General features: G+C 35.5%; 1 protein-coding gene and 1 non-coding gene across 3 annotated transcripts in view; both read right to left on the bottom strand.

Annotated features, from left to right (window-relative positions):
- Positions 1–12,948, bottom strand: part of LOC105483660 (cyclin dependent kinase 17) — a 115,485-nt gene that overhangs the window by 16,640 nt on the left and 85,897 nt on the right. For both annotated transcript variants that reach the window (XM_011744629.3, XM_071071287.1), the window contains 4 exons: positions 4,735–4,791; positions 3,311–3,425; positions 2,366–2,460; positions 2,004–2,066 (listed from right to left, as the gene is read on the bottom strand). In XM_011744629.3, coding sequence (XP_011742931.1) covers positions 2,004–2,066; positions 2,366–2,460; positions 3,311–3,425; positions 4,735–4,791 — 330 coding nt within the window. The remainder of the gene's footprint in view (positions 1–2,003; positions 2,067–2,365; positions 2,461–3,310; positions 3,426–4,734; positions 4,792–12,948) is intronic.
- LOC112427073 (U4 spliceosomal RNA) lies at positions 7,457–7,593 on the bottom strand. The gene has a single exon (XR_003018526.1). It is a non-coding gene; the product is annotated as a U4 spliceosomal RNA (small nuclear RNA).

Below are 12,948 nucleotides of genomic sequence, written 5' to 3'. Positions count from 1 at the left end.
TTGCCTCTGTAAGTACCATGTCTATTTCCTTTTATAGTGGCTTTCTGAATTTAATAGTTTATTATTCTATTTGAAGCACCCACTTCTTTTAGTCTAACAGTATCTATGGAAATATTTTTTAAAATGAAACTTCCTCCTAGCAGTAACAGTTGATTTACTGTGGAAAATGACTTAAAAAACATATCCTCATAAACTTACAGGCCTACTAAGGTTTACATAGTTTAATTATAAAATTCTGGCAAAACAACCAACCAATCCCCCTCCCACTCAACGCTCCTTAAAAAAACAAAAAGAAAAACTCTGATCTGGGGCAGTGTCTTTAAAATAAGGCACTGGAGTTGGTGATTTTATGAAAAGTCTGAGGTATCAAAGATAATGCTGCTGCACAGCTCTGGCAAATTACTTACTATAAAAATAACCTAAACCAGCTTCTATCACCCACCTCTTGGGTACTTTACTTTCAGCACGTCCTACTCAGCCTTCAAAATCTACTGTGATTCACAAAGGGGCATTAGCCCTATAGTGTTCTGAACGACTCTGAAAAAAGCAATTCCTATAAGGCTAATGGTAGGGTTTTAGTTGTAGATTTTGGTAGAAAGAGGCTTCTGGAACACATAAGACCTTTGATTCTCTGGGGTTAACAAAAAGAACCTCAAGTACAGAGGATTCAAGAGTTTCCCCTCAGTTCATTTGTAGGTGAAAAATAGAGCATCAGAACACTGAGGCAGCCAAGGCAGCAGGTCAATGGTATGCCTGAATGAATTCTCTGTGCCCAAGTCTCTGCAGTCTACATAATTATGTTTTTAAAACTCTAAAATTACTATAAATGAATTCCTGTTACACTTTGTATTCTGCAAGTATAAAGGCCATTTAAACAAATAAATAATAAATGCTTTCCAACTTAAGCTAATCATGTAAACCTGGCATTAAAGAAATAAACGTCTCAACATTTGTGAAATTAACATCATGAAGGACCTTGTTTTATTTTCAAATTATTGCTAATAAAAAGCAGGAAAAACAAAATTAAAACCAAAAAAAGATACAAAATGGCAGTTACAACACTTTGCAAACAAAAAATGTAAAATATGATGAAAACAACCCTGACAGAATATATATGGAAGTACATTTAAAGCCCTTTTAAAAAATCCTTAGCAATGTGTTATCCATATGTTCTGAGCTGTCTTTTAGTAACAGAAACTGGCTCTCTCTTATAACCACCAAACTTAATATTTTTTTAAATGTAAGTTTAAAATTACTACCTACAGAATTAGAAATGTCTGAAGTGCACAGCTGTGACAGCCTATTTTCAGAATAGGTTCTTACATATTGTTGACTAAGTTTGGATAAATAAATCTTTGCTAAATTTGGATACACCACTCAGGTCAAAGAAACCTACTGTAAGAATACAAACTATGCCTGATGCTGTTACTCAGTTGATAACTTTTGGGTGTCATCTGGCACTGATTTTATGGCAAACTTTTTTAGCATTAAATTTTTAAATATGTTGTAGTAAGAAAACATACCAATTATCTTACTCCGCTTCCTAACAGTACAGATTGGTATTTCCAGCATAGGGTCCACAAAACCTGCATGTTCTGGCCTTATTCATTAGTCCTGAAAAGTTGTTGTTTTATAATTAAATACCATTTATTTGGGGAGTTCACTATTTAAAGAAGGCCTTTCACAGAATGCACCCATCATTTGCATTTATTTTGAATTTTTTTTTAAAGCAGAATATACCTGTACATATATTCTATATTAGGACAATCAGTTATAATGTGAAATGTCAAAAGAATAAAGTGGTTCTACAAAAAGGTCTGATCCTAAGAAAGCTATAGTATAGTCAACAGAAGTTCTGGGTAAATATTGCATGTTCAGAGGACAATAACCTATAAAGGCCAAACAGAAAACCCTGAAAAAGAGTTATGAGGCTGGTACATTTCATTATATAATGGTTCACCTATGCTTTAAACAAAATTTAAAAATTACATACGAAAACATACCTTTACGTTGTGCATACTCATGATGTTTCCACAGTCATCCATGTACTGTTTCAGGTCTTTATCCTGGAAAAACACAGTACTCTGCTATGTGATACACAGCTTTCAGAATGTTGTGACTGGTTCACTTAATAGTGTTTTTCAAAATATGTCGTTTTTCAAGAAAAGATATTGGATGCACCATACACATAATTTAATTTAATTAAAAACTGATAACTAAACAATAAAGTTCCTTGGGCTGTTAAAAAGTCCAATTTATCTAAGCACAGTTGCAGTTTAAAGAAAAATAAAAAACAAACTAAAAGTCCAGTTTACTATGTTTTTCTAAAGCAAAGTTAAATACTGAATTTTTATGAGATGCTTACCAGATACTCAAACACCAAAGTCAAAGATTTATCTGTGTGAACAATGTCATGTAAGGTTACTATATTTGCATGTTTTAAATCCTTTAATAGTGAAACTGCAAAACAGAAAAAGAAAGACAATTGTTTAGTCTGTGGTAGTCTTTATAAAAACCTGAAGTAAGTTGAACATATGAACTGATTAAAAGATTCTCTTAAGTTCAGGTCTTGGGCGGTGGCTCACACCTATAATCCCAGCACTTTTGAGAGGCTGAGGCAGGCGGATCACTTGAGCCCAGGAGTTCAAGACCAGCCTGGAAAACAGTGCTATTTAAAAAAAAAAAAAAGATTCTCTTAAGTTTAAAACAATAATTTACCAAGGGGATTGGTTGTAAAAATTTTCATGGAAATCAGTTTTTTCTTTTCTTTTATACTACCGGGTTTGATATTATAATACTTAAAATTGTTCCCAATATTATAATATTCTCATATCACCTTCTGTATTTTTCTTAAATGTTAACTTTTGAAACTTCTGGGATTAATTTAGATATAAAGTACATGGAACCATTTTTCCCCTCCACATTACTAATCGGTTGCCTCAAGCCATTTTCTGAATATTTTCTTTATAAAATGGTACTATGATGTAAATGTTTACATACTGTTTTTTAATTTATTTAGTTTATCTGGCTAATTTATAGTTACCATGTTCCCCATGTACCAATGTATAACATTTCCCTGTGACACATAGTTGTCTATGATAGTGATTTTTAATGAATTCAGATTTCATTATAAGTTATACACTAATATAATTCCTTTCTTGTGAATATCAGCTTTAGAAATTAGCTTTTTAAAGGTTTAATTATATCTTCCAGTCATTTATTACTTGTATATCTGAGCTCTTTTTACTTATAAAAAATAAACTCTTATTCCACCACTCTGATTTTAAAATGTTCTGTATAATTATTATACCTTCTCTTATAGCTGTGCAGGGTGCACCTTCTTCATGTTCCAATCGGATCTCTTTTAATGCCACCAAATTCTCTGTCAATTTACTTCTTCCTTTATACACTGTTGCATATGTACCCTATAAAATATATTTTTAAAGGACACATCAAAAGTATCATAAGAGTCTATTTAATACCATCTTATAATAAAGAGCTCTACCTGAATTTCTAATTTCTAAGCATTGTTAAATTCCATCTTGCAAAGAAAAACACACAATGATCAGCCTTGGCTTTTCTTACTGCAAACAGGACTTTCAGTTCATATGCACAGCTTCCATACTTCTGTAAACACTACAGAGTGCCTCAAGAGTATAAAAACATAGACAGAATATTTACTTTTTGTACTTTATTTCAGATTAACAATTAGATCAACAGCTTTAAAATCAAAGGTGCTTTACCTGCAATGGTATATGGAGACTGATGGACACTAATTGAACATATTAATTGAAAAATGAAAACGTAATATACATATTGTTAAATCACAATTTTTTTTTTTTTTTGAGATGGAGTTTCATTCTTTCGCCCAGGCTACAGTGCAAGTGGCACGATCTCAGCTTGCTTCAACCTCCATCTTCCGGTTTCAAGCGATTCTCCTGACTCAGCCTCCCGAGTAGCTGGGATTATAGGCGCCCGCCACCACGCCCAGCTAATTTTTGTATTTTCAGTACAGACGGGCTTTCACAATGTTGGCTAGGCTGGTCTCAAACTCCTGACCTCGTGATCCACCCGCCTTGGCCTCCCAAAATGCTGGGATTACAGGCATGAGCCACCGCACCCGGCAATCATAAAAATTCTACCCATGTTTCTAGACTTTTCAGAATCTTCGTACATTAACTCTCCTTTAAAAAACAAGGATCTCTTCTACCATTGCCAGGACAGCCCTCAAGCTCCTTTAAGGCTTCCCTATTATTTTCTTTGCCCTTTCTTACTATAGGAGGTAGGCCACTTCTAAATCAGTAGTACCAGTAGCAAGTCCAAGAAAACCAAGATCTTAAGAACTTCCTTAACTTTCAAAAAATGTGTTTTAATCTTTATTCTGATTTTTCACAGGTCTGAACTCATGCAATTTCCCATAATGGCACAGACAGTAGAATGCCAGTGGACTAAGTGACAAATGCTTACTTTGTTATCAAGAAAACATAATACTTCTACTGCAATAAAAATTTCAAAGCTATAAAAAAAATCCATTTCCTCTCAAACTGATGGGATAATTTCAAGAACTGAAGACTCTTAACTCCTAGAAACTCTGTTACCTTTCCAGAACAAGTATATAATCTTGTAGACATCAGTATTTATATTTTTTCCAGGTTAACAAAAACTGTGGAGTAACAGAGAATGAAGAATAAGAAAAAAATGTGTCTTACATTTTTGAAATAAATATTTACTTACCTCTCCAAGCTTTTCCAATTTGATGTAGGTTTCCATTTTTCCAAAGCCGATTTCTGACTGAAAAGTAAACAATGATAAATTTTGTATTTATTCTTTTTTTTTTTTTTTTTTTGAGACAGCGTCGTCTCACTCTGTCGCCCAGGCTGGAGTGCGGTGGTACAATCTTGGCTCATTGCAACCTCCACCTCCTGGGTTTGAGTGATTCTCCTGCCTCAGCCTCCGGAGCAGCTGGGATTACAGACGCGCACCACCTCGCCCAGCTAATTTTTGTATTTTTAGCAGAGACAGGGTTTCAAAATGTTGGCCAGGCTGTTCTCGAACTCCTGACCTCAAGTGATCTGCCTGCCTTGGCCTCCCAAAGTGCTGGGATTACAGGTGTGAGCTACCGCGCCTGGCCTAGTATTTATTCTTAAAGTTTCAATTCATCTCTTCCTCAACTTTTGAAACTTTTCCACTCTAAAGAGTGACTAAGAATAGAAAAATCTGATTATAATCAAATGGTTGAATATCTATCAAGTTTTAAAATAAACCCAATGTTGGAATATTCAAAGGTTCAAAAATATCAAAGTTCACAATCAAAATTGTCAACCCAACTTTTATATACGTAGTTAACACTCTGTCATGAAAAATATTTTATTTTATTCTAAGATACCACAGGCATTTTAAGATACTAAAGAATCTTATCAAGGATAACTACTTGGGATTTTCTTTTTAACAAAATTGCAAAATAAATATTTTTCCTATATATTTTCCCTCACCAATCTTAATTCCCAAGGAAGCCGTGCAAAACAATAAAATACTATTTGTTTCAGGCTTTCCAATCAAAATATAATGAAAAAGACAACTGAAAATCATGCTCTACTACGGATCAGGAAATGGCAAACATAGAAGCAGCAATGTAAGTCTAATTCCGGCTACACCCTCTCGCCAAAAACAAAAACAAAAACAAAAAAAACAACCCACAACAAGAGAAAATGCTTTAAAAGTGAGTTCTCAAAAACCTTGAGCTTGCCTGCCTATTGTGTATGGAGATGATAAATAGGGCAGATGAAATATACCTAAATATGTAATACAGACCCAATATTTAAAATGAAAAAGAAAAAACTGTAACAACATTTAGGAAAAAAAAATTTTGATAGATTGAAAACTAGGGACTGAGAGAGCAGAAATATTTTAAAAAGTAAAACAGAATGAGAAAATAAAGTAGCAGAGGCCCCTCAAAAGAACTGTTTTTATCTTTTTGTTACAATGATATATATCATATTAAAAGCCATGTGGAAAATTACACATCCAATAGTACTTAACTCAATTTTAGTAAACTAATTAAAACTTCGGTTACAGGTATTATTGAATGAATGAAAAATTATTTTTGTACTCTTTATGACATTTTCCTATATATGACATTTTTCATAAAACATTAAATTAAAAATGAAGTTTTACAACCATCATACACTATTCATCCATGTATTGTACATGACTCAGTATTAAGTCCTTTGCTTTCTGGTATCAATAACTATGCAAAATAAAGAAGTAAAACTACAATAGATAACATTTTTAAAATACAAGTGAAGTTTTTAAAATCAGTATGAAAAACATGGCAAATAGCCCACTATCTGGTACGTGACAGTCTGATTCTGAATAATATTTTAATTCACATATGTTTTATATAGCCTATTTATATATGATCTTAAACACTTTACTTTATAAAAAAAGCTAATTGCCAAGATCACAGAAACTAATAAAGTATCTTTATTCTGATACTTATCTCTGGAATTTATAAATTCATGAATATGGAACTATCGCATTTTTGCCATGAATTTTAGGTTTTGTGTCATATTTTATGGGGGGAAAAACACTATATTGAGAATAAATGCAAACTAGTATGAACAAAAGAATGAATATTCCTGAAAAAAATATTTAAAATGTCATTACAACAATGAGAAGCACACAGGAAATAAGACTGTAAGCTAGGCATTTTTTCTTCTCAGGAGTAGAGAAATTTTCTTATTAATCCTTTTATCTGGAATGAATGAACACTACTATGTTCTTAAAACATCAAACACACTAGGGTCCAATGGTTACTATGACAAAATGTCGAGGTTTGCTTTAAAGACTATGTAAATGGACTACAAATTAGACTGCAAAGACAAAAATGTATGAGGTTAGGTTTAAATTTGAATAATCAGTCTAGAAAATAAACAACACTACTGAATTCCACCCATGCAGGCAGGCAGGCAGGCAGGCAGGCAGGCAGAGAATTCAGACAAAGGCACAATTACACTAGTGAATTGTCTGTCAGATCCTAATTCAAAAAGTAAAAGCGTAGCCCCCATTTTAGAAATTTCCAACTTACGATTTAATGATTACATCAAAATAGTACTTACTGAATCTTTAAATAAAATTTTTAGAAAATTTTGCTTGCATTTTTAGTTGCTGAACACGACAAGATTAACAATAGATATAATGACTAGCTTGTTGACGTGCTCTCCTACAGAAATTATTCAGAGGACAGAGGACAAAGCTCATTTATTCAACATTTACCCAGCACAATGTTAGGTGCTAGAGAAGACAGATAGATATGATTCCCACTTTCATGAGTTCACAATCTAGACTGAGTTCCATCCTAGATTATTTTAGAATATTTTAAAAGTTTCATAGAAAAAGAAATAATAGCTAAAGAAATAGCACAATAAACTTTATAATGTATATGTTGTTGTTTCAGTCTCTGTAGAAACTCAAAAATTGCCAGTGCCAACTATATTGCAAGTTGTCATGGCGGGGTATTTTGGAAAAATTTTCAATTAGCAATAACTGCGCCTTGGATAAACCTTGGGTATGATACTACCACTGCTCAAAGCTTATATTTTCATGTAATATAAAAGCCCCCTTAATCCTGCTTTCCAGACAAAGAGAATTTTTTCTGATATTTCACTGTTCCAAGAAAATACTTCACTTTTTGGCAGCCCCAAGCAAACTCCTATTTAGATGACTCTTAGAGCATAAGCATATGAAAATTCTAAAAATATATATATATAAATTAAATTATAATTTATAATAGTATTCCTATAATTCAGTGTAACTTGTAAGCAATACCAAGCCTTATGGAAAATTTTTTGTTTACTTTGGATCTAGCAACGTAATTACTCTATCACATGCTGGAGATGCTGTTCTAACTGAGCACCGAAACAAATGAAGTACAGAAGGTCCCCCTTATCCACAGGGGATACTTCTAAGACCACCAGTGGATGCCTGAAACAGCAGATAGCACTGAAACCTGTATGTACTAGGTTTTCCCCTATACATATCAATACATTCCTAAGATAAAGTTTAATTTATAAATTTTGCAGAGTAAGAGATCAATAAAATAACTATAAGAATACACTGTAATAAAAGTTACGTGAATGCTGTCTCTATCTCTCACTCTCAAAGTAATCTTATTGCATTATATTCACCTATCTTCAGACTGTGCTTGACCTCAGGTAACTGAAATTGTGGAAAATGAAACCAGAGATAAAGGGGGAAGCTTCTCTATGTACAGAGGATATATAGATGACATTTTAAGAGTGAGTATGTATTAATATATAAGAAACAGGGCCGGGCACAGTGGCTCATGCCTGTAATCCCAGCACTTTGGGAGGCTGAGGCAGGTGGATCACGAGGTCAAGAGATCAAGACCATCCTGGTCAGCATGGTGAAACCCTGTCTTTACTAAAAATACAAAAATTAGCTGGGTGTAGTGGTGCACGCCTGTAATCTCAGCTACTCGGGAGGCTGAGGCAGGAGAATCGCTTGAACCTGGGAGGCGGAGATTGTGGTGAGCCAAGATCGTGCCACTGCACTCCAGCCTGGCAATAGAGCAAGACTCCGTCTCAACAACAAAAAAAGAAACAGCAGGGGAAGAGGGAGGCTTTTTCAAACATTCATTTCCCTCCCTGTGGGAATTACCCAGTTACTGTTAATGACAGAAATGTGTTTTATCCCTTAGACTTGGTGGGCAGGGGGAGAGATTGAGAATCTCTATTCTACTGAGTCAATTTGTCTTAAAAAATTGCTGTTATCACCACCACAATACCACCTTAATCCTGTATACCTGTACATAATATGCTAAAGGTAAATTCTGTGGGACTTTGAACCTCACTTCCACATTCCATCTTATCTTTCTAATTGCTGACAAATGTAAGGACTTGACTGTATTTTCTCACCTGCTCTGAGAAATAAGAAAGGTCTATATGGTCTACATTGGTAAAACCAGGAATGAAGAATCCAAACATTCATTGTTTAGGAAGGAATATGCTCTTAAAATGTAGAAACCTATGATTTTAATACAATAAGAATTTTTTTTTTTTTTTTTTTTTTTTTTTTTTTGAGACGGAGTCTCGCTCTGCCGCCCAGGCTGGAGTGCAGTGGCCGGGACAAATTTTTATATATGGATGACCTTCATTCTAATTGAAGCTGCACTCAGTCTCACAAAACTTCCACTGGGTATATACCATTATCGTAAGGGCAATGAAGCGCTGATGAATCCTGACTATCTACATATAGGCTTTCCCACTATTCTAATATTTAACTAAATATGCTGAGAATATTTTATTTCTTATCAATCATAAAGTACTACTAAACAGCACTTCACCAATCCAATAGCCAATATTTTTAACATGACATATGATCACTAAATGTAATGTGGTATCCTGGACAGGGTACTGGGACAGAAAAAGAACACTGACAAAAAATTAGTAAAATCTGAATAAACTATGGAGTTTTGTTGCTAGTAATGTACCAATGTTGGTTCCTTAGTTGTGACAAATGTATTAAAGTAATATAAAATGTTAGTAATATGGTAACTGGATAAGTGATATATAAGAACTATATAATTTTTGTAATTTTTTCTGTAAATATAAAACTAAAATTGTAAGTTTATGTAAATAAAAAGTCACTGGAAAGGATTAAGATAAGGAATTGGAGACTGAACACACATGAGTTTATAGGGATAACAGTCTTAAGCATCCTGAAAAGATGGGATAGTAAGGGGGACAACTTCTCAAAATTAAAAACAAAGAACAGAATGAGTATATGTATAGTAGATTTTGCAAGTTTATTATACAGAAAAGGAGGGAGTTTCCAGTTAATGGCCCCCTTTTATTTTTGAGACAAGGTCTCTCGCTCTGTTGCCAAGGCTGGAGTGCAGTGGTGCAATCATGGCTCACCGCAACCTCATCCTCTTGGGCTCAAGTGATCCTCTCACCTCCCACCTACCAAGTAGCTGGGACTACAAAGGTGTGCCACTACGCCTGGCTAGCTTTGTTTATTTTTTGTAAAGATGGAGGTCTCACTATGTTGTCCAGGCTGGTCTTGGACTCCTGGGCTCAAGCAAACCTCCTGCCTCAGTCTCTCAAAGTGGTGGGATTACAGGCATGAGCCACAGCATCTGGCCCTCTCTCTTTTTTGATGTAGGAAGAGAGATCATCTGCTTACAGTAAGAAGAGGAAGAGTTAATCAGAGAAAGACAGTGGAGTAGCCAGGCAACACTGGGGATCTATGCAAGGCTGATGACCATAAATTTATATTAGACCCAATGAGCACCACTGTATAACTTCTCCAGGAAAAATGAATTGTTTCTTAATTCCTACTCAAGCAAAAGTTTTATGTTATTTTCACTACTCATTATATATTGTCATTAGAAAATATGAAAACAGGCCAGGAGAGGTGGCTTACACCTGTAATGATTTGGGAGGGCAAAGCCAAGAGGACTGCTTGAGGCCAGGAGTTCAAGACCAGCCTGGGCAATATAGTGTGACCCTGTCTCTACAAATAATTTGTAAAAAAAAAAAAAAAAAAAAATGAGAACACCACACTGAAAGTTTAAAACTTCTAGAAGACAAGGCTAAATTTTACATTTTACCTTAAAAAACATTTTATTTTTTAGATTAAGGGTATATTATCCATGGAAAAAATGAACTCTAGTACACGTGAATAATATTTTTCTTTTCCTGCCTCCTTTCCATCCATCCTTAATCTTTACCCATCTCTTTTACACATAAACCTAGGGTCCAGACTTCTATGCTGAAAACCTGATCTCTTTGAAAAAACTTTTACTTTTTAGGTATATAAAGAATATATTATCCATAGATACACAAATTCTAATACATGTGAAAGAATGAATTTCTTTTTCCCACTCCTTTTCCATCCATCCCTAACTTTCACTTGCCCTCCTTCACTGCCTATGTTCAAATATAAACCTAGGGTAGAGATTTTCATTTTGAAGAATAATTTTTAATGTATTTCCAAAAAGTATGCTTTAGTAAGGTAGATGAATAATGAAATGGATGTATCAGTAAAATCCAAAACATAGCTGGCATGATTTATCTGAAATCTGTAAGCCCAGGCCAGGCGCAGGGGCTCACGCCTGTAATCCCAGCACTTTGGGAGGCTGAGGCAGGCAGATCACCTGAATTGGGGAGTTCAAGACCAGCCTGACCAACATGGAGAAACCCTGTCTCTACTAAAAATATAAAACTAGCCAGGCATGGTGGCGCATGCCCGTAATCCCAGCTACTCAGGGGGCTGACACAGGAGAATCGCTTGAACCCAGGAGGCGAAGGTTGTGGTGACCCGAGATCATGCTATTGCACTCCAGCATGGGCAACAAGAGTGAAACTCCATCTCAACAAAAAAAGGGGGGAGGTAGGTAGGAACACTTAACCATAAATAAAAACTCTAATCACTTAGCATTCATTAGAGGGCACTGTTTTCCTTAATTTCATGTAGACTATAAAAGATGCTCTTAAATGATAGCTTAAAAAAATTACATGGTGATTAAATCAATTTTTACTCCCCATTGGAACAAATACAACCTCAAAATTTTTCCTAAGTACCAATCTTTGATAAAAATTGATAGCCAAAGAAAACTTTGACCTGACAATCAAATGGCAAAATCATCCCAATAAAAATGTCTTGGCCAAGCACAGTGGCTCACGCCTGTAATCCCAACACTGTGGGAGACTGAGGCAGGTGGATCACTTGAGGTCAGCAGTTCGAGACCAGCTTGGCCAACACGGCAAAACCCCGTCTCTACTAAAAATACAAAAATTAACCAGGCATGGTGGCATATGCCTATAATATCAGCTACTCAAGAGACTGAGGCATGAAAATCACTTAACCAGAGGCAGAGGTTGCAGTGAGCCGAGATCGCGTCATTGTACTCCTGCCTGGGTGACAAAGTGACACTCTGTCTCTCTCTCTCTCTCTCTCACACACACACCCCCCCAAAAAAATGTCTTAAGTAGTGATGCTGAATTATGATAATCATAAGCTTATACCAAAATCAAGTCTGTGTTATACTTTTTACCATATTTATATATTGGTGAATGTCAAATAACAATGTGCTCATGGTATATACAGCATAAAGTGATTTTATTTTTTTAGAGTATGTAACCAAAATATTTTTTAGAATATCTAACTGGAATATCTAACCTGACCCACTTGGGCCAGGTGCTGTGGGGTGGCTCACACCGATAATCCTAGCATTTTGGGAAACCAATGCAGAAGGACTGCTTGAGGCCAGGCACTGGAAACCAGCATGGGCAACACAGTGAGATGCCATCTCTACAAAAAAAAAAAAAAGTTTTTTAATTAGCTGGGTGTGGTGATGTACACCTGCAGTCCTAGCTACTCCGGAGCCTGACATGTGAGAATTGCTTGGGCCCAGGAGTTCAAGATTACAGTGAGCTATGATCGTGCTACCTCATTCCAGCCTAGGTGACAGAGTTGGACCTTGTCTCCAAAGAAAATAGTTCCATTACATAATAATATATAAAGGCTGGATGCAGTGGCTCACGCCTGTAATCCCAGCACTTTGGGAGGCCGAGGCAGGTGGATCACTCGAGGTCAGGTATTCAAGACCAGCCTGGCCAACATGGTGAAATCACATCTCTACTAAAAATACAAAAATTAGTGGGGCATGGCGGTGCATACCCATAATCCCAGTTACCTGGGAGGCTAAGGCTGGAGAATCGCTTGAACCCGGGGAGGCGGAGATTGCAGTGAGCCAAAATTGCACCACTGCACTCCAGCTTGGGTGACAGAGCAGGACTCCGTCTCCAAAAAAAAAAAAAAAAATAATAATAATAATAATAATAACAATAATGTAAAAAAGGAGATACATCAACTGCTAGCAATCCAAGAGTCATCATCAATTTCTCTTCCTTCAGGTGCAAA

The sequence above is a fragment of the Macaca nemestrina genome, chromosome 10, assembly GCF_043159975.1.
Source record: "Macaca nemestrina isolate mMacNem1 chromosome 10, mMacNem.hap1, whole genome shotgun sequence".
Classification (NCBI taxonomy): Eukaryota; Metazoa; Chordata; class Mammalia; order Primates; family Cercopithecidae; genus Macaca; species Macaca nemestrina.
Note: the sequence above shows the minus strand (reverse complement) of the source record. Positions and strands in the feature narration are given on the sequence as shown.